This window comes from Thunnus albacares, chromosome 2 (assembly GCF_914725855.1).
Source record: "Thunnus albacares chromosome 2, fThuAlb1.1, whole genome shotgun sequence".
Lineage (NCBI taxonomy): Eukaryota > Metazoa > Chordata > Actinopteri > Scombriformes > Scombridae > Thunnus > Thunnus albacares.
This window is the reverse complement of record NC_058107.1, coordinates 34,134,773-34,157,700: the sequence shown is the minus strand read 5'-3', so window position 1 is coordinate 34,157,700 and position 22,928 is coordinate 34,134,773. Positions and strand designations below refer to the sequence as shown.

General features: G+C 39.6%; 1 protein-coding gene and 1 long non-coding RNA gene across 7 annotated transcripts in view; one reads left to right on the top strand and one right to left on the bottom strand.

The window, feature by feature from the left end:
• The window catches only part of wdfy3 (WD repeat and FYVE domain containing 3), a 106,916-nt gene that overhangs the window by 80,318 nt on the left and 3,670 nt on the right, over nucleotides 1-22,928 (bottom strand). For all 6 annotated transcript variants that reach the window (XM_044332051.1, XM_044332070.1, XM_044332060.1 and 3 more), the window contains exons 2-3: nucleotides 4,038-4,248; nucleotides 2,119-2,242 (exon numbers count right to left, since the gene is read on the bottom strand). In XM_044332051.1, the coding sequence (XP_044187986.1) occupies nucleotides 2,119-2,242; nucleotides 4,038-4,217 (304 nt within the window). In that variant the 5' untranslated portion in view covers nucleotides 4,218-4,248. The remainder of the gene's footprint in view (nucleotides 1-2,118; nucleotides 2,243-4,037; nucleotides 4,249-22,928) is intronic.
• Nucleotides 12,745-14,189, top strand: LOC122967441. The gene is made up of 2 exons (XR_006398597.1): nucleotides 12,745-13,204; nucleotides 13,913-14,189. It is a non-coding gene; the product is annotated as an uncharacterized LOC122967441 (long non-coding RNA).

Below are 22,928 nucleotides of genomic sequence, written 5' to 3'. Positions count from 1 at the left end.
ATAAGTAAAAATCATAGGAAAGTCCAGAAATTATAACTGTAAATACATAGATATGTTAATAATTAGGGTGTAACAGTGGTAAGATATCAAGAAAAGGGGCCCAGATACAGTATTTCCTCTGGAGTAATAGAAGATACAAATTCATTGATCCAGTGTTTCCATGCTGAGGACTTTTCAGATTTCCAGTTTTCAAGTATCCATTTTTTTTTTTGCTGCAGTGTAAAAAATACTTCTCATGATGAGTCATGTTAAGTGAGCTGACATCACCCAGTATCCAAACTTTAGGATCAAAGTCGATATGAGATAGCGAGATTACAAGAAATTGCCTCTAGGACCAGACAGCTCCAGTACACATGAAGAAGAGTAAACCAGTAAACATTGTACATCTCTGACACATGGCACAGACCCCACCATTAAGCTTGATTAGTCTATGAGGAGTATAATGTGCTCTGTGCAAGATGTTATATTGAATTAAGTCTGTGTTTGATGGATATTAATACTAGTCTGTGATTCTTCTAGGAGACCAGTCACCATCATCATAAGAACACTACAGGTCCAAACCCCATTTTTATTTCATTTTATTGATGATCTACAGTATGCTGGGAGGTTATTAATAAGGGTGTTGTATACAGAAGATTAACAGAGGTAAGTCTGGTATCAAGCAACCTAATTTCTTATGGGGAATCCTTGGGTATACTAGGGTTTGATCCCAACGACTGACTTCTAATCCAATGTCTTATTTGTAGATACTTAAAAGATTACGCCTTGGTAAATCAAATAATTCAGACAATTGGAGAAAGCTAGCAAATACGCCATTAATAATATAGGTCACCAATCATTTTGCTACCTCTCCTAATCCAACTTTGCAGAATACTGACAGCAACAGGACTTAAGATGTTAGGATTGTCATTAAGAGGAAGGTTCACGAGTACCAGTGTATTTAAATCTATTCCTGCCATGCGCCAAAGGTGCCCAAAAGAACTGGAGTTTTTGTAATCACAGAAAGTTTCCTCCTCGAGCCCAGGAAAAGGGATAATAATTGCTAGTGGGGTGGTTTTCATTTCACGTCGCTCTACTGAAACCCATCTCACATCACACCACGACACAGTCTGATAATATCATCAACTTCGGTTCCAGCAACAACCGCTCTGATTAGTTTCACCAGCTGTGAGGATTCATTAGAAGTCCGTCAGACCTTTTTGAGTCAAAATCCGAGATGTGAACGGCGTTTGAGACGTCCAGACTATTCGAGCGAGATGTTAAAACCCTCATTTATATTCAGCTTTGAGAGGAGAATCGACGGGCTTTTGGAAAAGTTTATTTAAATATCTTCCCACACTGTGAGTGTAAGTCTAGTGCTCTCACAAGCAAATCAAAACTGGTTGTTTTGATGATGACAGAGTACTGCAAAACCAGTTCAGAGCCCGAGTCAACTACTGACTCAGTCTACAGAGGCCTGGTGACCAGCTGGAGGTGTGTGTGTGTGTGTTTGTGTGTGTGTGTGTGTGTGTGTGTGTGTGTTTATACTGTGCAATTGCAAAATCAAGAGCTGTTCTCTGCTTGAAAACAACACATCACATGTTCAGACAGAGATGATGACGAGATGGAGAGAGACGATAAAGGAGGAGAAATATGAGACGGAGAGCTGTGTGTGTGTGTTGTGTTTGTTGTGTGTGTGTGTGTGTGTTTGGTGTGTATGTGTGTGTGTGTGTGTGTGTGTCTGTGGGGAAGCCACAAAGCTGCAACTACTGTCAGAGTTTTGAGCAGATTAAAAAAAAGGTACATTATGTTTGTTCTTTGCCAAAGAAAAATCTATCCTAATGGATGGAAAAAAGCCTCTTCTTATCTATGACTGTATATCCTCTTTCACAAGAGCACTCAAAAAACATTTTTTGGTATTCCTTTCCTTGCAAGATATGTTTGCTGCAACTTTACAGCAAAAAATGTAACTGTAGTACTGATAGCAATGAAGGCACAAACATCTGTCCTTATCTGAAAAGCCAAACGGAGAACAAACAAACCTGAATCTAACATGGTTGATGCCACAAAAATGACACACTGATGTTTACGAGTGTTTCCTGTCACACCTGTACAGTTCTACCTATCAAGAGGGCTCACCTGTGGATTTATTAGAGGCTCTTCGTCTGATCTCGGTCACCATGAGTCGTGAGACCTGGGTGGTGAACTGCAGCAGGTCTGAGAACTTCTCCGTCATGGTGCTGGGCGGAGCGTTCCCGAACACCTAAAAGCACAGAGATTAGCTTTAGTTTATTGAAGAAAAGAAAGAAAAATACAGAAAGAAATCCAACAATATAATAATAATAGTTAATGTTTAACAAGGGTTAAAGAGCAAATCAGACATTTACACATCTGAAAAAGCTGCAGATCATTGCATTAATGTAGGCAAAAGTGACAAATTGGTCATTATTTACAGTTAAATTCTGCACTTCCTCACAATTACAGCTGTAATCATGGACTAACAGGAGTCATCAAGGTGGAGGAACACCGGCTTAAACCTCTCTCTGGGTTTTTTTTTTTTCCCGGCATGTCCTCATTTTACAACCACAGAGCAAACTGCAGCCCGAGGCTCTGGGAGAGCAGGTCAAAGATAAACTACACTTCATTCAACAATGGCTCATCATGTATTTATTTATCCAGCAAATCTGACATGAAAGTAGGCCCGGAGCCCGGAGTCCCGCTGCACTGAGAGCTCTCTACACTTTTTGAATTCTGACATGAATTTATGCCACCAGTGAGTGAATCACAGCCAGCGTTGGGTAATTAGCTGACAAGTCAAGAGACCCTCGGTAAAGACACTCCAGTACTGATGAGGACACTCGACAGGGCCGCCTGCAGCATCGGACGCATGGCGAGCAGAGGAATAATAATAAAGAAAGATTGTAAATGAAGAGATCATTTTATGGATTAACGTTACTTCTATCGGTAGGCTGATGTCATTTGTTCAATTCATGTGTGTCTCTGATTGTCATTAGATCAATCATTTAGGTGATCGACCCTAACCAAGTTAAAATACTTGACTGATCAATTAATTATCAATCAAGCAAAACTGACAAACATTCGCTGCTTCTGGCCTCTCAAATGTGAAGATCTGCTGCTTCTCTCCAATTTCACGACTGCTTATATTTGAGTTTTGGATTCTATGAATTAGTGATGGATGTTTTTCACTATTAGTATGAAAATAACCACTACTAGGATAACTCATTACCTAGATTTGACTGTACTGTATGTGTGAGATTGAACTGTTTTCATCTCTATAAGCCAGTAAACAACAACTGAAACACTTCTTTCAAATATGGTGAAATATTTGTACTTGTTTTGTATTGTTCAGTCAGTATTTCCTATTTTCAGGCTTCTATTCAATTATTGACGAGTTGATGGTCTCAGGTGTTTGTGATTTGACTCCTTTTTTTTTTTTTTTTAAATTGGCTGTCGCAGCCTGCGGCTCCAGTATTAAGATGTAGTTTTTATCATGTTTTGAGTTTAATACCTGGAAAACGTCTGTGACATCACATTGTTGTTTTTTTTTTCAATAAACCCAGTGCTGACATTGTGTGGGCGTTAATTAGACAATTAGACGGTGTCAGTAATATGGGTTTTGTTAAGTACGATTCCATATACAGACATTTGATAGTAAAGTATCAAATGTCTGTGTTGTATATGTGACCCGAAGCTATACAGAAAACCCCTCTGTGCTCTACTGTAGTGTGCTGAGCTCCGGCTATGAAGCCAACATATTGTATACTCAGGTGTGTATGGAAATTAAGCAGTTACCACATGATTTTAATAGCACACAGGTGACATTTCTTTCATGGAGTATCTGTTCAGTACATCATGTCACAGGCAAAGTGTGAGTAAAGGGTAACAAAATTATAATAAGTTGTTATAAGAATTGATATCTGTGCTTGTGGAGTGCGATTGTAACTGAGACCGTCAGCATTTCACCTGCAAGAAACTTCAAAGTATTCCTTCTGTGTTTGGACCGCCTCCACCCCCTCTCCCCCCCCGGTGTGACTTACCCTGTTAAATACAGGAAGCATCATGTAGAGCTTCTCCTCCTGCTCCTTCTGGGTCATGTGGCGAGGAGGGTGACACAGTTCGGAGAACAGGCGTCGCAGGTGCATCAGTCCCAGCGCGTTGTCCTGGGGGCTGCACTCCTCCTGCCTCGGCCGCCCCATTATCCTCTTCACCATGTTCATCTTGAACGGCTTTGTCAAGGCAAAGGCAGTACTGAGGGACGAGAGAGGGGAGGGTTAACGATACGTCTCGGACTCGTTTAGAAAAAAGACCTGTACGGGAAATTTGTTTAACAAATCATAACACACAAAAATGGTCTACTATTTATAAATAGTTCGGTTAGGCCTGCGTAATGTGTTGTGGATATCCAGTCAAAAAGACATGTGTATTATCACTGCTCAAATGTGGAATAAATAATTAATCCTGAGAAGCACTTACAGACTTGCAATCTATGCAACATCGGTATCTGTCTGATGCATCTCAGTCTTCAAGAAGTGAATCTAAATTAATCAAATCAGGACTTTCAGAGTCAAAACTGAATCAAATCAGGAGATCCGTGCCGATATACAACCCTAGTATCACATCTCAGTACCTTAATGGTGTTTACATACTTCAGAGTTCTTGTGCGGATGCTTAAAGCTTAAGTGCAGGACTTTTATATACAAATGAACGAGCCTAACATTAAAGCTCTTTTCCCAACCAGGGTTTCACATACATTAATTTATTTATTAACTTTGCCACATAATGTTTTTCTATTTTTGGAGCTGCACACCCCGCTCTCTCTCTCTCTCTCTCTCTCACAAACACATGACAACAGACCCGTCTGTGAATAACATGATGTTACACACTCTGGTACAGCAAGTGGCGGCGTCCACCTTTAACGTTGGTTTGTAGGCTGCCAGCAAAACCAAAGGAGAAGAAGAAGAGGAGGAGGAGGAGGAGGAGGAGGAGGAGGAGGAGGAGGAGGTATATATGGTTGTTGGCTTTTCCCTTCCAGAGAAGACCACTGGCCAAATCAATCCACAGATCATGCTTGGTTAGTATCACTGCACAAATCTGTCCAAAACTGATGCACTCAAGTGAACTCTGACAAGTTAGTCTATCTATGGCCTTAAAACACAATCTCGGAGGCCTTCACATAAGTTATTAGCAAACTTGCAGGGCTCGAGCGGACCTCCTGTTGTTCCCAGTGGTCCATTTATCCATATAACACCTATTAAATTCATTCATCAGTATTTAAATCCATGCTTGCTGCACACTGACCAGCTTATAGTGTTTAGGACCAACTGTCCCATCTATAACGTTACAGAACTGATACTCATCTATGACCGATAATAATCTTATTTCTCTCTTCCTTCCTTGGCTGCTTGATTATATATTTAGACATTATTTCCACACATCCAATTCTCCAGACCATCCTAAAAACGGTTGCTAGGAGACAGAACTGCAAAGCCATCCTACGACGCAGACAAACATCCACTGACAAAAAAAAAAAAAAAACAGAAAGAGCGTGCGACAAAGTTGCTCATCCGTCTCAAATACAAGCCTCCTTCTCAGCAACTGCACTGGTACACTTGCTAAAGGGCAAACGAACTGCGGTGGACGAAGGAGAGAGAAAAACATTTCTCGTTTGTTTTCCTCACATGTTTAAGGATCAGCCTCTAGGAACACATGACATTATATTTAAAAAAAAAAAAAAAAAAAAAAAAGAAATCATTGTTTTGCCAGATAAGATGAACATAACCTTTCAGCGTCTCTCCTCAGCTCGTTTCTCCCATCGTACATTTACATCAGAACTGCAATTTAAGATTATATCCTTTATTGATTAATCTAACTATTATCTTCTCGATTAATCAATTAGTCGTTTGGTGCAACCTCAAGTGTCCCAACCAACAGTCCCAAAGATATTCATAGAGGACTAAAAAAAACAGAAAATATTCACATTTAAGAAGCTGGAACCAGAAAGAATTTGCATTTTTTCCTAAAAAATGACTTAAAACGATGAATTCTCAGCCTTCAGCTCTCAGCCTTACATAGTGTGAAGGTAGTGGTTCACAGCTGTGTCCCACTTTTACAGTCATATGTTGCCCCATAAGTGTCAGAATACCTTATGACTGTGTTGTACAAGACAACAGGATTTCCTTCATATCTGAACATCGGATATATATATAAAAGTTCTGGCCGAGGATATGTCCCTGACCTGCTCACCAACTCGTAGAGCTGTGTTGAGGTGATCCGCAGCTAAAAAGCACTGACAGTTCAGTTCCTCCGTGGATGGTTAGGAGACATGACAGTCTAGCATGTAGTCCAGAACCTCTCCTTCCCCGGCGGAGAACGTGAACTCCTCACTGTGGATTACTCTCAATTTAGACATCGACAAAAAGGGTCCTGCCCTTTAGTTTCAGCGATAAAAGCTTCCAGTACTAACTAAAGACGGCAGCTTTTAATCAGGTTTTCTGGGGCCGATTTTTTTTAACAAAGTGACTCTCCTGTCGTAATCTGCTCAGCCAGTAAAACAACGCATCATATCCTGAATTTATTTGAAGAGCTAATTTTGTTACAGGGATAACAAGCTTCAAAATAAAAGCTCTTTTTAGTGGTTACTGGACGGTGATTCATACAACGTCTTCAGTTCAAAGTCAGTCTTTGTGTCACCTTTGAGATGCCGAGAAACAGACAGAGCTTCAAAATGATATGATAAATGGTTACATTAATAGAGTACACACACACACACACACACACACACACACACACACAAGGGATGTGCAGAGATCCCAGTATTTGTATTTGTATCTGTATTTGTTGAGGCAGTAAAACTATTTGTATCTGTATTTGTATTCGAATAAAAGTGGAGAGAGGCTTAAAAAAATCCTGTTTTTGTTTTTTATTACACTTTTAATTTTAGAAAATTAAAGTGTTCAAGTGAATTCATGAATAAACTACCTTACAGAGTTGGTCCCCACACCGGGTTTTGAACTGGAGTCTCCCAGATCATAGACGACTGCGCTAATTATTGAGCTAAAACTTTACTCATTGCTTCATTGCAGACAGACCTCTACCTATATATACACCCATAACACAGAGACAGCACAGCGTGTAACATGTAGGGGAGGAACTTCAAAGGCAACTATTACTTTGCACTTTTCATTTATTGCCTATTTTTTACAACCTAACTTTGTGGAAAGAGGAAGGAGAACAACAGGTTATGGAGAGGCACTTTGGAGCACTTTGCATGCAGCTCAGCTTTATCTCTGGGGAACAAATATTCATATGAAACCCACTATTTGTGCTTTGCCAAATAATGTATTTATATTCGGGCACACCCCTAACACACACCCCAATGGCATCGAGCTACCATGCGAGGTGCTGGCTTAACAATCAGGAGAAATTTGGGGTTCAGTGTCTTGCCGAAGGACACTTCAACATGTTAACAGGAAGAGAAGGAGATTAAACCGCCGACCTTGTGTGATTAGCGGACGGCTCGTTCTACCTCCTGAGCCACAGCTCAATAAAAGCCAATCTACTACAAGACAGGTGGAATTAAATCGAACCGTAAATTACAATAGGTGAAATGAGGGATGCAGCGACCCAATACGCTGGATCAATTATTGTCTCTATAAATAGCTTTATAGAGCAGACCGTGTACTGGCCATGACTTGACTGATCCACATTACTCTTTCTTCATCAGTGTCTTTAGAGTTGATGTATCAGAACGTATTAACGTGCTTCATTTCTGTCCGTGGTTCATGCATGTAACTAAACTTTGTCCCTGGGGTCAATCAAAACAATGCGAGGCCTAAACCTTTGCATAGTTTGCATAGTTTAACTTACATTTCTGATTGGAAAAAAAACTTCTATTGTACTTTTCAGGTCATTTCTTTTGTAATCAGTTCCTGACAGGTAAGTCAAACAATGAATTTCATACACTACATACAGGTATCCCTTTACAGAGAAACATATTTCCAATAAGAAGCTTCCTCATTCACATATTTTTTCAAGAGGAACCACTATGCTTCACATTCATACAGTGCCACATACTTCCTGACACCTGCCAGTATAACCCCATTTTTTTCCACCATGGGTCAGTATACTGGTTTACTCTTAAAGCTCTTGCTCAGTGGCACCTCAGCAGTAGCTACAGAGGACTGGCAAAGCATTTTTCATTGGCTCTCCTTACCCCACATATTCAAAGACTTGATGAATCTGAATTCAAACCAGCCACCCTCAGGGTAAGAGCCCCTCTGAGCTGGGATAATTCACTCTTGGCAAGCTTCTCCGTCTGTTGGCTGTATATAAATTTGATTCTATTGTTGTGATGTAACAAATGCTGGCACTATGGAGATATTAGGGTATTTTTTTAAATTAGTTTGCAGACTTGACCGCGTGCCAGAAACAGATGATTCTGAATAACGGGACCGAGGATCTGCATTTCCTGTCTTCATGAAGACGATCCAACAGTGTTCTATGTTGTGCCTGTGCCAAAACGCTTTTCTATTGAAAAGTTTTGTTTATTTTGTTGCTAAAAAGCAAAAAAAGGGTTCACACGCCCAAAATCAATTACATAACTCCTTTTATTCCGTTTTAATGTGCATTTTTTTCCCTTTACCAAAAATAATTGTAATTAATTAAGTGTGTGGACATTTTTGTACTTTTTGGACTTTCTATTGTGTCTTTGGATGACTTTTTGTTAGTTTGTTTGTTTTGGCTGCAATAATTTAAATTCTAATCAGCATCATATACTCCAACTCCTCACCTTCTCCGAGGGAGGCTGAGATATGTAATCATCTCCATCCACCCCTCCGTTTATTCTAACAGAACTGTCACGGAATAATCTTTGCAAATTCCCAGGAGGAAGAAACATACTGATTTTGTTGACCTTTTCTCCGGGACCATCATCAAACCAAACTTTCAACTGAACTTGTATGCAAATTCATTTAACACACGATATTTACAACAAAGTCATGCAACAGGAAAAAAACACTTGATGATTTGATGACCTTTCCTCTTGGGTCACCATCACACACACCATTTATTTTTTTTCCCGCCACGTATCCAGTACAGTGTTGACTGTGACTGTAAGGGCTAAATGGGGAGATTATTAGATGTTCCCAAAGGGTCTGCCCTCTATTGAGTGCTTTCTTGTTCAAGGTCTGCTCCGCCATGACCAGCATCTCAATAACTTCCATCTACTTTCTCCGCCGTCCCTCTCATTCCTTTAAGGACTGTCATAAAAGACGGCGAGAACGTGACGAGCAGCATAATAAGTCAGAGACGGACGGGTACAAGGGAGCTTCCGAGTGTTGTTTAGATTTACAGGAATGCGGCATCTGCGGTACTAACAAAAATTACTCAAGACTGAAGGCTTTAGTAACTCATTTCGCCCACACAGCAGGGGTTGCACTCTGCATGAACTCACACGCGTACTGCAATTCCATTTAACATCTGTCGTTTGGTACACTTTTATCTAAAGTGTCTGACACGATCCATGAGTGTGTATATATACACACATGTCATGGGATTAAATCCTTTAACCTGGCAGTTTTAGTGCTTTATGTATAGCCTCAGCATACCTGTTACACATGTTTTACAGCTACACGGGGAATGAAGGAAGGTTCTCAATCCAATTAACAACTAGAAATAGTTAAAGCAGCCAGAAAAAATGCAGGAAATAAAAGGAAATTTCAAATGCTACTGTAATCCTGTTGTTGGATTACATAATTTGTTCTGCCACATTGATGCTTTGGGGTTTTTTTTTTTCCTAAATTTGAAAAGAACTTTCATAAAGGCAATGACCACAGACCGGTAGTGTTTTTTAGACACACATGATGGAGATCAAACGAGACCTGAAAGGTTTGACATTTACAATACAGCCTACGTTGGCAGCGATATCCTCCACAATTCAGCTTTTACTAACCCACCATCTCTGCCTGTCTGAGATAAGGCATTAGAGAGGCTAGCCCTATATCCTTCCAAAACAACTAAATTATAGGCCTGCTGCAGACACTGATAAGTTTGGTGAACATGTGAAGAGGGGTTTTTTTTGTTTTTCTTGGTGACGGGCCTAAAGCTGCGGCAATTAGAGCTGTTAACTGCTCTCTCGATGATGTGCAATATATATTTAGGTCATTGATTTTGGAAGGTATAAATGTCAAATTAGCAGCAAGAAAGAATACATGTGCACATACAGATATAGAGCTGCAATGATTAGTTGATTAATAGATCAACATCAGGACAAATTAAGACATTTGAAGACGTCACCTTGCGCTTTATGAAACCGTAATTGACATTTTTCACCATTTTCTGACATTTATATACCAAACAACTAATCGATTCATTGTGAAAATAACCAACAGATTAATCAACAATGACAATAATCGTTAGTTGCAGCCTTACATATATATATATATATATATATATATATAATAACTGAACCTGAAGATCAACAATCCACTACATGTTCATTAATCAGCATGTGCATTTAAGTTTTTTAATCCTAAATAAAACAAACACTTCTCTCTATATTGTCTCTTCACACAGTATCGCTTCATTTTCGCTCCATTTATAAAGAGGAAGTGCCTGCTGAACATTAGCCACTGGAGGTTACGAAGCAGGATCTGATTAACTACACTGTTGAGAAAAGTTTTAAACTAATTTGACTAGATGGCATAATGTTAAAGTAAAAAAAGATCAAAGGCAGATCCATGCAGGACAGATGGCTTTAGCAAATAATTAAATATGTTTTTGGTTTTGCTTTGTTTTAATGTAAGCCAACTGAGACAAACCTAGTCAGCAAACAACACCATGATGGTGAACTACTTCCAGCACATGCGATATGAGCTGACCTTGAGGGGTTTTCCACAGAACCAGGATCTAGTTTTCAGACACAAACAACTCCTGGTTTTTGCTTGCATCTCAGATATTAAGACACAACAGTCTGTTATAGTCACGTATTATATTGTGAACAGGAAAAAGTGTACGTGTGGCTGAAAACACCTATCCACCTGACACACTTATCATTTAACCTGTTGGCTAAAGATTAGCCTAAAACCTCTGAGTGGCAGCTGGTTTTCTGCTTGTGATTAGTAGTAACAAGTCTAATAGCCTCAGTTAAAAGCAACATCTGGCAGGTGGCTGTTGCTCGGTTAATGTTAATGTGTCTGGCTGATGATACCAAACACAAGGCAGGCTGCGGAGCTAACCGTTGCATTAACATGAACCAATTATTAATCATTAGCGTGTGCCTTATAAACATTAAGTTTATGCAAGTACAGGTTCAAGATGCAGCCTCAGCAACATGAGGAAAAAGCGAGACTTCAGCCGCCGCTGGCTAAAATGAGACCTCAGGCTGAGCTACAGACAAGCCTGCCAGTCAAGGAGAAAATCTTGCTGTATGTCAGAAATTGAGAATCCAAAAGCAGAAGCGGTTGGACGGTGGCTGGTTTAAAAATATCCAGCTTCCTGAATCCTGAGTCACTGTTTAAAAAGCTACAAGTTTCACAGCCCTAAAAAAAAAAAAAAAAAAAGGACATGAATGACAGAAACCAGCGGAGGCACAAAAAGTTGCGTCCCAGTGGATGTGTGTCACTGAAACCTGATTCTAACCTACAACAAAAGGGTGAAGGCCATCCAATGAGCTTAAAAAGGGCAGAACTGACAAAAATCTTTCTAATATGCAAAATAAGTTATACATTTCTGCTGCCTGTAGGCTCGTTTCAATGAAACAAAAACAACCAGAAAAACCACAATCACAAGTTATGTCGCCCAGTCCACCAAAACCATTATTCAAAAAGAATAATTCTATTTTTTAAAACTTGGATCCAAGTTTCCCAGAGTTTCCCACCTCCCCTGAAATAAAGAGTGCTTTCGCTAAAACCAGTACGAAAATGTAATATTAAGGCATATTAAGCTTCAGAGAAACGAGCAGTGGTGTTACTAAAAACTAAAACCAGGTCCAACAGAACAGGACATTAGCGTTGAGACCATGGACGTATAAAGAGAACTGGATACAGGAAGAGCGCCAGCGCTTTGAAGCCAATTTGACATAGTGGCCAAACCGTGTAATTAAAACGTCACGTGACACTATTGGGCCCAAAAAGATTTTTTCTCATAGACTTACATTGTGAAAGAGACGTCTGTAAATCAGCGGATACATTTTTTTTGAGCGTCACAACCCCCACAAAATGACTTGTCTCACTATCAGAATTAAATCCGTTCGGTCCGATCGCATTTCAAAAGCCTAGAAGAGCCGCATGATTGAGTTGTTTTATCCTGATCTAAGTTAGCCGGAGGGCTAAACAGGAAGTAGCCGACTCGGCTGTCGAAAGTCACTAGTGTGCACGCTCTATGGGCTGCACAATGCAGAAGATCCGGGTACTTTCATACCCGGAAGTTGATTTTTTTTTTTTGCTTCATGCACCACTGACTCCCGCCTCCGACGCCGTATCCAGTTCTCTTTATACATCCGTGCATCAGACAGGCTGAACACAAGCTAACACTGAAACCACCTCATACTCAACCATCTTGTCAGTAATAACACCACTGATTAAGAAAACTGTTCCAACTAAAGTAGAAAGTAGAAAACAACAAAATTGTGAACTACAGCAAGTACAGTGGGTTGAAATTAAACAATGCAATGACTGTAAACAATCAGATCATTTTGCAGTTTGCTTTAGTTTAGTTATCCTGGTGGGGTTTTTTTTTAAAACTCGTCTCCTGCACAATTAGACTTTGTTTAAAAAAGAAGCAACACTTCTGAGATCTTAACTCTTAATTATTTTGATGAGTACGACAGAAACACAGTCTAGACCCACAAAAACAACATAACAAACCAGAAAAAAAAATCCTTTCAGCGGTATTCAAGCTGAAATTGCACAACGATCTTCTGCAATTTAATGTAACCTTGACTCAGATCAAAGCCAGCATTTATCTCCGAACAATGCTGACTGTTAGCAACTGCTGTACTGGGGCCCGATGTAACAGAGAGCCACTGAAGCAGACAGTGTTGAGAGAACGGCAGTCAGGGCGCAGCAGGGCCGGGACCACAAACTGGGGCAAACACATGTCATACGACTCAGCATAAGGCAGAGCTGTAAAAAAAAAAAAAAATCAACAAAAGGAGAGGCGCTGATCCGCGGACAAACGCAGGATTACATCTCACTCCACCTACTTGGTAAGCAACGAGTGTCGTGAAACCACGGAGGAGTCTGGGCCTTGGACAAATCACTTATAGTTCTGTTTGTACCTTCCTTTCAACAAAGGGCTCTTAAGTACAGTCACAACTGAAACTAAGATGCATGGAAAATAAATTTGGGTGCACAGGGTTTGTATTGGAACAGTGTTAGTGCAGCTTTATTTGATTAAGATCTCAGGAGGGCGTATAGCTTCACCTGAAAGCCACGTTTTGTTTTTTTGATTGGCTTTTTCCCGAAGCTTCGTATGAGAGGAGACGGTGACTCTTTAACAAGCCAGTCTGCTGTGAAAACAAAGGTTTAGAAGCTCAAATAGCGTACAGAGTGTGCAAGACAGTAGCTACCTAGAAGTCTAAGATGCGTAAAAATTGTCTGTTCAGGCATTAATGGACAAATATGAGAACAATGCAACAAAACGACTGGACTGTCATTTATCATTTGAGTGTTTAGATGATAACTGAGTTGCTCAAATGTCACATTAAGAGGACAGAGAGCATGTCAACAGTACTAAATGTTATGTATATTATTCATCATTCTCATATATATATATGTGAATAACAAAAATACACTTGTCATAGGGGGCTCTACATAAAAAATGTGCTGGATATAACATGTATCAGCTTGATTTAGAGAGCGCTTGTTTGCATGTGTTTGTCTCTAAATTACTGTGATCTATTTTTAATTTTCAGATCTGGAAACGCAGCCAGGAAAAACAAGATGTCCACACCTTTGGCAACAGAACACTCTGACTTCCATTTAGAGATATGAAGAGCCGCCTTATCTGTTGATCCGAAATGTGCTTCAAACAGTCCAGAAGCCTCCTCCTCCTCTGTATATATGTGAATGAGAATTTCCTATCGCGGATTTCCACATGATGCTGTTGTTATCGCTCTCACGCCGCCGTCGTGCGGTTTTGTCTCTGATACTATTTTTATATCTTAATGTTAAGGCTGCAAAGACTGTTTTCATTTTCATTTATCTGCTGATTATTTTGTTGATTATTTGTTTTGTTTATCAGATATAAGAAAAGTCAAGTGTGATGTCTTTAAATGTCTTGTTTTGTCTGACTAACAGTCCAAAACCCAAATATAATCAATTTACTGTTATGCAAAGAATAGCATTAAATCATCATATATAAGGAGCTGAAACCAGCAACTTCTTCACATATTTTCTTTAAGACAGACTAAAATGATTATTTGATTGTTAAAACGGACTAATCATTGCAGCTCTACTTGATAAAACCACACAGATATAGATGTTGCTGGTCCATCTTTCTATCCTGATGTGAATTTGAATGTCCAGCAGTTGACCTTTTGCAAGCAGACACTTCAACAATCAACAGTGAGGAGCAGTGACATAACAGCGAGGATGAAGACAGCAGCTTTGATGAGGACTAGAAGAGTGCTGTCATCATACAAAATCATTATCAGGCTAAAGATACTTTTTTAAGAGTACCGGATAGAAAAAAAAAAAGCCATCCCAGATTTTTCATGCCATGCTACGGCCATGACCAATTTAAGGCAACACAGCATTGGACCACGTCTCTCTCGTCTTGGCTGAACCAAAGAAAATTAGTCAATGGCATCAATGGAATGTCAACTTCTAGGCAGTGAGGAACTGAGCTTGCTTTCTTGGCTCTCCAGTCTTCTTTCAAAGCATTCTCTTTAAGCGGACGCCAACTTCAATGAACGTCTCACAGAGTTTAGCGCTAACTCCTGGGAAATGAAGGCAGCCAGTGCCCTGGAAAAGCCCAACTCTTCAAAGGCTTGTTGTGGTTGTTCCTCTACATAAAGTGATGTAATCACAGAGATGTCTCCTTGTCTGACAGTTTAAGGGGGGGGGGGGGGTGTAGGTGGAAGCACAGGAGCTTCACAGAGAAGAAGAAGAAAAAAACTGTGTTGACAGGAGTTAGATAAAAACCGAAACTTGTAAAACAAAATGCAAATTGGGGAAAAAAAAAAAAAGTAAAAGACTATGTAGGAAGGGTGGTGAATTCACACCAGCCGCCAAATTCCTGTGCAAGCCGTTGTGACACATATCGAAGACGCCTCTTTGTTAGATGACAAGCCATTAAAAAAGAAGTAGAAAATATCACTAATACAGAAGAACTGGAAGCAGCTTTCAAGTACTGTAGCATGCCGTTTAATAACAGCTGATGCATGACCCGTATGAATGTAACAAGAGCCAGAAGGGCAGGAAATGATCTCATGCCAAACAAGTCCAGACAGGACCAGAGTTTACAGCCTCCTCACTGGATGTCTATTTAGGACTTCAGTAAACAACACCTGGGGTGTCATCTTCATGGACAATTACCACCAGCAACGGGCCGATGTTGGTGAATTCTACCTGTGGCCGGTGAATGTGTCTTTTTATGCCAGCAGATAAACATTCACAGTAAATGTTGAAGTGAATGAGAGGGCAAAACGTGGATTTATCTCTCAAAGATCAGTGAGAAAAGCCTGAGCTCACCATTTTTCACAATAATTTGTTGCTTTTATATCATTGTAAGGTAACCATGACAACAAGCGGATCCTATTCAAAGTTGCTGGCTGTCAACAACCATAATTACAAAATATTAGGCCCAAATAGGTGACATGATTATGTTAAATCACATCATTTTACACAATATAATAGTTATTTTTAACATATTACACATATTATTATTATTACATTTTTGAATGGGGAGAGTGCTGGTTTAAAGAGAGTGTTGCATTATGGGTTGTCCATAGCCTTAATGTTGCTAAGCTAGCAAGTGTCTCCAAGTCCATTTATAGTCTGTTCAAGTCACTCAGCCCTAAAAGTGTTTCCGAGGGCTTGTGTAGTGTGTTTTTTTTCTGCCACGGAGGACATAATTTTAACGAGTCCAAAGTATCTCGCGACGTCTTTTTGTGCAGAAACGGATTTTCAAACCGATCTGTCGAGCAGCAAAGAATTACCCCGGATGACAAGGAGCTCAAAGACCGTCTGAAAAATGATATCTGCTTGAGAAAATCATTTCAACGCTTGACAGCAAAGAGAGAGAGAGTGTGAGTATGTGACTGAAATAAGCAAGATATACAAATGTGGGATCTGCTTTTAGGGGAAGTTTTTCACTTTTACTAGAGAAAAGGCTTCAAGTATGAGGACACTCTTCTCTCATTAGATAAATAGTATCTCAGGGAAACTTTCCCATAAGGACAAGTGTTAAAGTGTGTGTTTATCTTCAGTAGGACTAACAAAAACAAGTGCTGTCATCTTATATTCTGTCTAATACAGTATTTACCATTTTTACATGTCTGTAGCATCAGCAACGAAGCCTTGTGGGTCCATATTTACAATTTCAACCAACTACAACCTACTATTCACAACATCTGAATTTGGATCTTTTCACCGATTGCAACAGAACCATGTTTTATTCTTTTCGTGCCTCCTTCTCCATCTTAGCCTTTGTTTCGGTCTAATCATTTGTTGCTTGTAATGGAGGCATTTAATACTCTAAAACCGGAGTTTCAATGAACATATCACTCACTTGACTATTCTCAAATTACACATACTGTACATTAATCATGAAAACAAAATGTTCCAGTCCTAACCTTTGCTGGATTTGGATGCTTTATTCATTTGTGGCATCAATTAAACATTTAAAAGACTTCAAAATCTTCAAAATAAGTCCTTAATGTTCTGATCTTAAGACTTGTTACACATACACATGTAGCCCAAGCAAACATTTATTTCCTTTTTTATGCAGCATACGACGGCTCTAGAGACACCAGGGTATTTTGATACATACACTAACTCCGACCGTTCCCTCGACTGCATCCCTCGCTGCTGCCTGGCGGTAACGATCCCGATAGGAGCTCATTATACGACTGTCACTCCGGATGTAAGCGTCTCACTGCTTAAATGTTAAGTATACATGTAAATAAGTCTGGCGGTGACACCGAGAGGCGATGTTTTTACACCGTTAACGACAATAAATCCACTAAGATAAGGCTCATCGCTAACAGTAAACAAACCCCCCCCCGCGCGCCGGTCGCCGCGGAGACAGGCTCAGCATCCGGCTCTTGATTTTTCTACCTACCTGCTGTTGTCTCTACGCTCCGCCAACATCTCAACTCATCAGCGGCAAAAAGAGAGGAAAAAAAAAATATTCCACTATACGCCGAAGACGGAGTCCTCTCTCTTCTCCCCCCCCCCCAAAAACTGTTGTCTCTCTACTGAGGAAAGGTGACGACAATGGTGTCATGCCTTCCTCTCACGGCAGCGTGAGAAGAGGAGAGGCTAAGCGCGGAGGCATGGCTTCGTTGGCAGTACCAGGGGCTTTGTTCGCCAGCCAGCGTACTGTGTGTGTGTGTGTGTGTGTGTGTGTGTGGCCTGCCGGGACTGGCACAGCTGATCCCTCCCTGACACCGGTGGGGTGTACAGGGCTTTGGAGGGAAGAGAGGGGAGGGTGGAGTGTGTGTGTGTGTGTGTGTGTGGGTGTTTGGTGGGGGGGGATGCATGGCCGTCACACCGTGAGGAACATACCATTTAGTCAAGAAAAAAGGGGGGGGGTGGACACCAGTAAGGACCATTAAAATGTAATTTTATGGGGATTTAGCTTTCATTATGTACATCCAGCTCCAGTGTCCACATTAGGTTTGTATCATTACGACTTCAGGTACGACTGGAGACACATAGGTGACATGGAAAAAGTTTTCTCTAGACGCTCTGCTCGCCTGATAAACATGGGGATTTTGCCACCTAATACTGTCATATTTATATTTGATAAATATATGAAAACAAAATCGGAAAATCCCGAGAACCAGAGATTCTTCTGGTTCACTATGAAGATATTGAAGATCGGTCTCTAGCAGGAGGACACTCGGCCATATGGAAACGAGGTCAGCGGGGAAAGCAGATCATCTACCGAATGAGCACCTGCTATACAATCCCCACCACCGGCGGCAAGGTTGAATATGCACTAGAAAGTGAAAAACCCACAATGCCAGAAGCTTGAAACTACAGTCAGAGAAACCTGTTGTGTTATCAGAGCCTGAGGGTTTCTCAGCAACTCGAATCTCTCTACAGTTAGGATGTGATTCTCTGTGATTATGACAACCTGACAGCTTCTAAAAACGCATCACAATTCCAGTTTCCATTTAGCAACACAGTAAAACACAGAGGGTAAGGCTTTTGGATGAACTGCTGTATTATTCATGCACTGCAGCAGATTTTATACAACATGTACGTATATAATAAATAAAATAAATCCGTTAAGCGATAAGGTTAGCGTTGTGTTTCTTTATTATTAAACTATTCTAATTAAAAGATCAAAACCTCTAAACCCTGTCTGTGGCACTCAGCCTCAAGCCCACTGCTTCAGACTGAAGACGTAAATCTTTAAAAACACATCACAAATATGTAGTTTTTTTTTTTTTTAAGGCTCAGTTATTGCCAAAAATAGCTTTTTTAGCGAACATCACTCAAACGGTTAGTTCGACAATGGAACTCTATGGCTACCGTAAATCAGGCTTTGGATACACAGACAATACTTCTGTTGATTTATTTTGTATTTGCCTGCAACTCGTTATCCTGCTGTCTTGGCCGAGTCTCCTTTTGCAAAAGAGGTTTCCAACCTAAAAAGGGACTTACCAGGACAAATAAAGGTTAAATAAATAAAAAATGAAATGTTTGTTGATAAGAAAAATATAGAATATTGCTAACCTCATCTTTTGTGAAATGATGACAGAAAAACTGCATGTATGTGTATGTTTGTATATAGTAACACATACACAGTGTAGTAGACTGTGTGTGCATTGACACTGGTTTTTGTGCTCTGCTGGCTCTCGTGACGTGCAGACCTTTCCCCCTGGGGGCTAATTAAGATTTATCCTCTCCTGGTTTATTACCGCACGCTGCTTCTTCTCAAGAAAGACAACAACTGGCAAAACTGCAACTTATGTCTGGTGTCTGGTTTGGCATCTTTATTGAGAAACACCAAAACACACAACAGAGGCCTCTTCCTTCTTTGTGATGCATTTTACAAGGTTTATAAAGCTTACTGGGTGCACTGGGAGGGAAATTAGAACTGGCCTTGTGCTGCCTTATCCGTAAGATTGTAATGTAGCTGTCCAGCTACCATTTATCAATAAGAAGTGTCTCACAAGAGGACGGAATACAAATCAGTGCCATCGTTCCACCACAGAGGATAAAAATATTATCTCAGGCCTTTTGGTCGCACTCGGCTCTTCTGCACGGAGCCTTCGGTCTGAGGCTTTTCAATGACACCCTTGAAATGTAGGGGTATGTTTTCCGATCTGTTTTCCAATGTTGTGATTTGAGGTTTCACTTTTCCAAATGTTGTCACGGCACCTACCACACTTATCCACATTGCTGTATCTTCTCCTCTACGGAACCACTTCACACAACTATTGCTGCAACTATTAGTCGACTGACAATAATAAACAAATACTTATTATAGGTTTAAAAGTGTGAAGATTAATGTGCTTTTCTGTTTCTTTAACACTAGTAGCATTATGGAGTGTTTGAATATTTTTACTCATGGGTCCCTACTTTGTTCATATCTGGAAAGTGCATGTGCGAGCACTTGGGTACTGCGATACAAATTTCATGCTATTCCGCTGATCGATGGTTGATAGCGGTAACGAGAAGTAAGAAGTATAGCGATGCACCAACAAAGGCAGTGAGGAAAACGACAATTAGCTAGCAAACATGGATGGAAACAATGCAGGGTTTAAAATATTTTTTAACAATCAGCTTTGTGAACATCATATGAGGGAGGAAATGCACGTTTGTTAGACCGTGTGGATACACATAATGCATTTTGGTAGGAAACAATGAATGTAAACATGAATTTGTTTGTTTACAGGAAACCTCCACAGGACACCTTTACAAAAAAAAACCTTCTATGTGTTTCTATGAGCTTTAATACCTTCATTTTATACATTAAAATGTAAATGTAATGTAATTTAAAAATACAAATGATAGATAAATAGATTAAATAATTAGTTGCAGCCCTATGCATCCTCCAAAATGACAACAAACTAAATAAACACCTCTCTAAAACAGATTAAATAAAAACTGAGCGTTTTCATCTTCATGTCTTATACTGTATTCGTTTTATCTAGGTGTACCTCACAAACTGGTAAGTGAGTGTATGCTGCACCTGGTCAGAATCTCAGGCTATGTTAAGTCCTTATTTTGTTTACCAGGTAGTACAGCTGATCAAGTCCCAAATATTTACCGGCAACTCTTAAATATTTAATACCCAAAAAGCTGCCAAGGATCTCCAAACAACACTTGGTTATAAGCAGCAATTGCAGGTGCAAAACACAGACTTCACTCACAGGTAATAATTTACCAGAATTTGGATGATGACAAATTTAAAAAATGTAAGCAAAGGCATACTACATTAGTTTAACTACCACAGAACCTTGTTTAATGTTCAATCACAATAAAAAGCAATTTCATACAAGCCAGTTATTGCTGACAATCATGAGGCATACAGGGGCTCTATAAACAATGCAGATAAAAAATACAGCGTGCGTTTAATCTCAACCCATATCTACTGGCTTACTGCATCTCCTCTGGCAACAAAATGCAAAAATAAATGCAAATAAAGAAAACTACAGCTGTAAATATAAGGATGATGACTGTTGTGTGTATATAGTAGATCATATCAACCCTTGCTTTAGCCGTAAAGAGTAAATCCAGCTGAATGACTGATAACTGGTGATAAGAGCCAACGGTCAGTGAAAGCAAAGTGTGAAGAAAGCAGAAGAAAGAAAAGGCCTCGAGGCTTCAGTTATGACTTTACTTCATCATACAAACTACCAGCAGGTCATGAGTAATCTCAGTATATCACAGCAAAATGGGAACTGAACAGTCAGTTTCTGTGGTGGAAAAAAAATACTAAATACTGATTGTAGCTTAGAGATATGTCTAGCCTTTATGTTCATGTAACTAAGGTAGGGGTGGGATGGTAGTAATTACAGCTTATATTACAGTAAAAATTACAGTAAAAATTACAGTAAAAATCGCCATATTGCTTATTGTAGAAAAGTGAAACAACAGCTGACAGAAATGAGGGAGAATATCTCTAAATGTTCACTGGCTGCCATTTAAGGCCACTAAACTTCTGTAGAAATTCAAATAGCTCCAGTTCTGCTTTCTTCGAATCTAAATACGTCAACAAATGTCCTGGTCAAGTTTCTGACCTTCTGTAGACTTTCACGATGATTTGACGTGTTTCATTTCTGTGTAAATAAATAATAGTAATAATACAGTAACAACTCGGATGTTTGTGGGTTGGTCATTTGGCTTTCACAAACATATTTGCTAACTTTATTCTGCCCTATAATTCACAAGATGTTTTTTTTTTTACAAAATCTACAACACTGGCGAATATGTGACATTATTGCTTATCTGAACCAAAAATCTGCATCATATCCAGATACATAAGCCCACCAAGATTCAGCCCTGCATGCCTAACAAAGCCATTCTTTATGTCCACCAGGTCATGAGGTACCAAAACAATCCACAGCACCAACAGTTAGCCGATGGCAGTATCAGGTTTTCCACACTTATCTATATATAAGGCTTTGCATGTGACGTTAAGTTACCTTTTAAACAATAATTAATTGTAATTTGATCAGTGCGTCACATCAGTAAACTGAACTATGTGGTCACGCTGTAAACAACATGTCCCAACAAGTCTATTTACTTCTAGACCTTAAAGCTGTAACTCAATGTTTGAACAAGCTTGTCAACGGAGCAAAGTAGGGTAATGTGGAGACATTTCACAGTTATTGGAGATTAACAGTAATCAGATTTCTACACTTCCTTGTTTTTCAACTGATTTGATCTAGTTTCATGCATAATAGTTCTGCCTGGCGAATTTAAAATACTTTATGTGGACAACGACGGTCCACATTGAAGGCTCCATCATGATGGTTACATCACCAGTTGCTGGTGTAAATGGGATCATTTTTGTAAGGACTGCAACTAATGATTATTAGTTTTATTGATTAATCTACTGGTTAATTATTTTGATTAATTAAATAATCTTGAAATGTTGCAAATTAGTGAAAAATCATCATCACTATTACCAAGATTCCAGTATTACGTCTTCAAATTGCCTGTTTTGTCCAACCAACAGTGCAAAAGCCCAAATATATTCATATTAAATAGAAATGGATAAATCATTTCTGCTTTATTTCAGATGTTAGATTGCTGACTTACCTTTTTAGATAAAAAAAGATGACAACTACAAAGTACATGAAATCAGAGCCTCTTACTTCTTCCATGCATACCAGACATATGCAAGAAGAAATTCAATTTTCTGTCTCAATGCTACTGAAGCTGGTGCAGCCCAAACGTCAACAGCCACTTTAACTAATCAAGTGTTTGTATTAGATCAGGGGATTCAAATGATGATCAGTTACCTCCAAAGGTCGCTGATGACGAAAAACTGACTTAAATGTACTGTATTTACATCCGACGCTTTAACGACATTTTGCTGGTGGTTGCTTTTCGTTCCTCAGTCTACTTATGTCCTGCCTTTCTTTGAAGTGGTGGCGTTGACGTCTCTGATAATTAGTTCATATGGCCAAAGATACTGAAATGGAGTGACAATGACAACCTAACCGGCTGGTGTTTTTTCACCCGCCCAATACAACATTCAGCTACAATTCAAGTTTGACAAATCAGTGTTTTCTGGGCCAA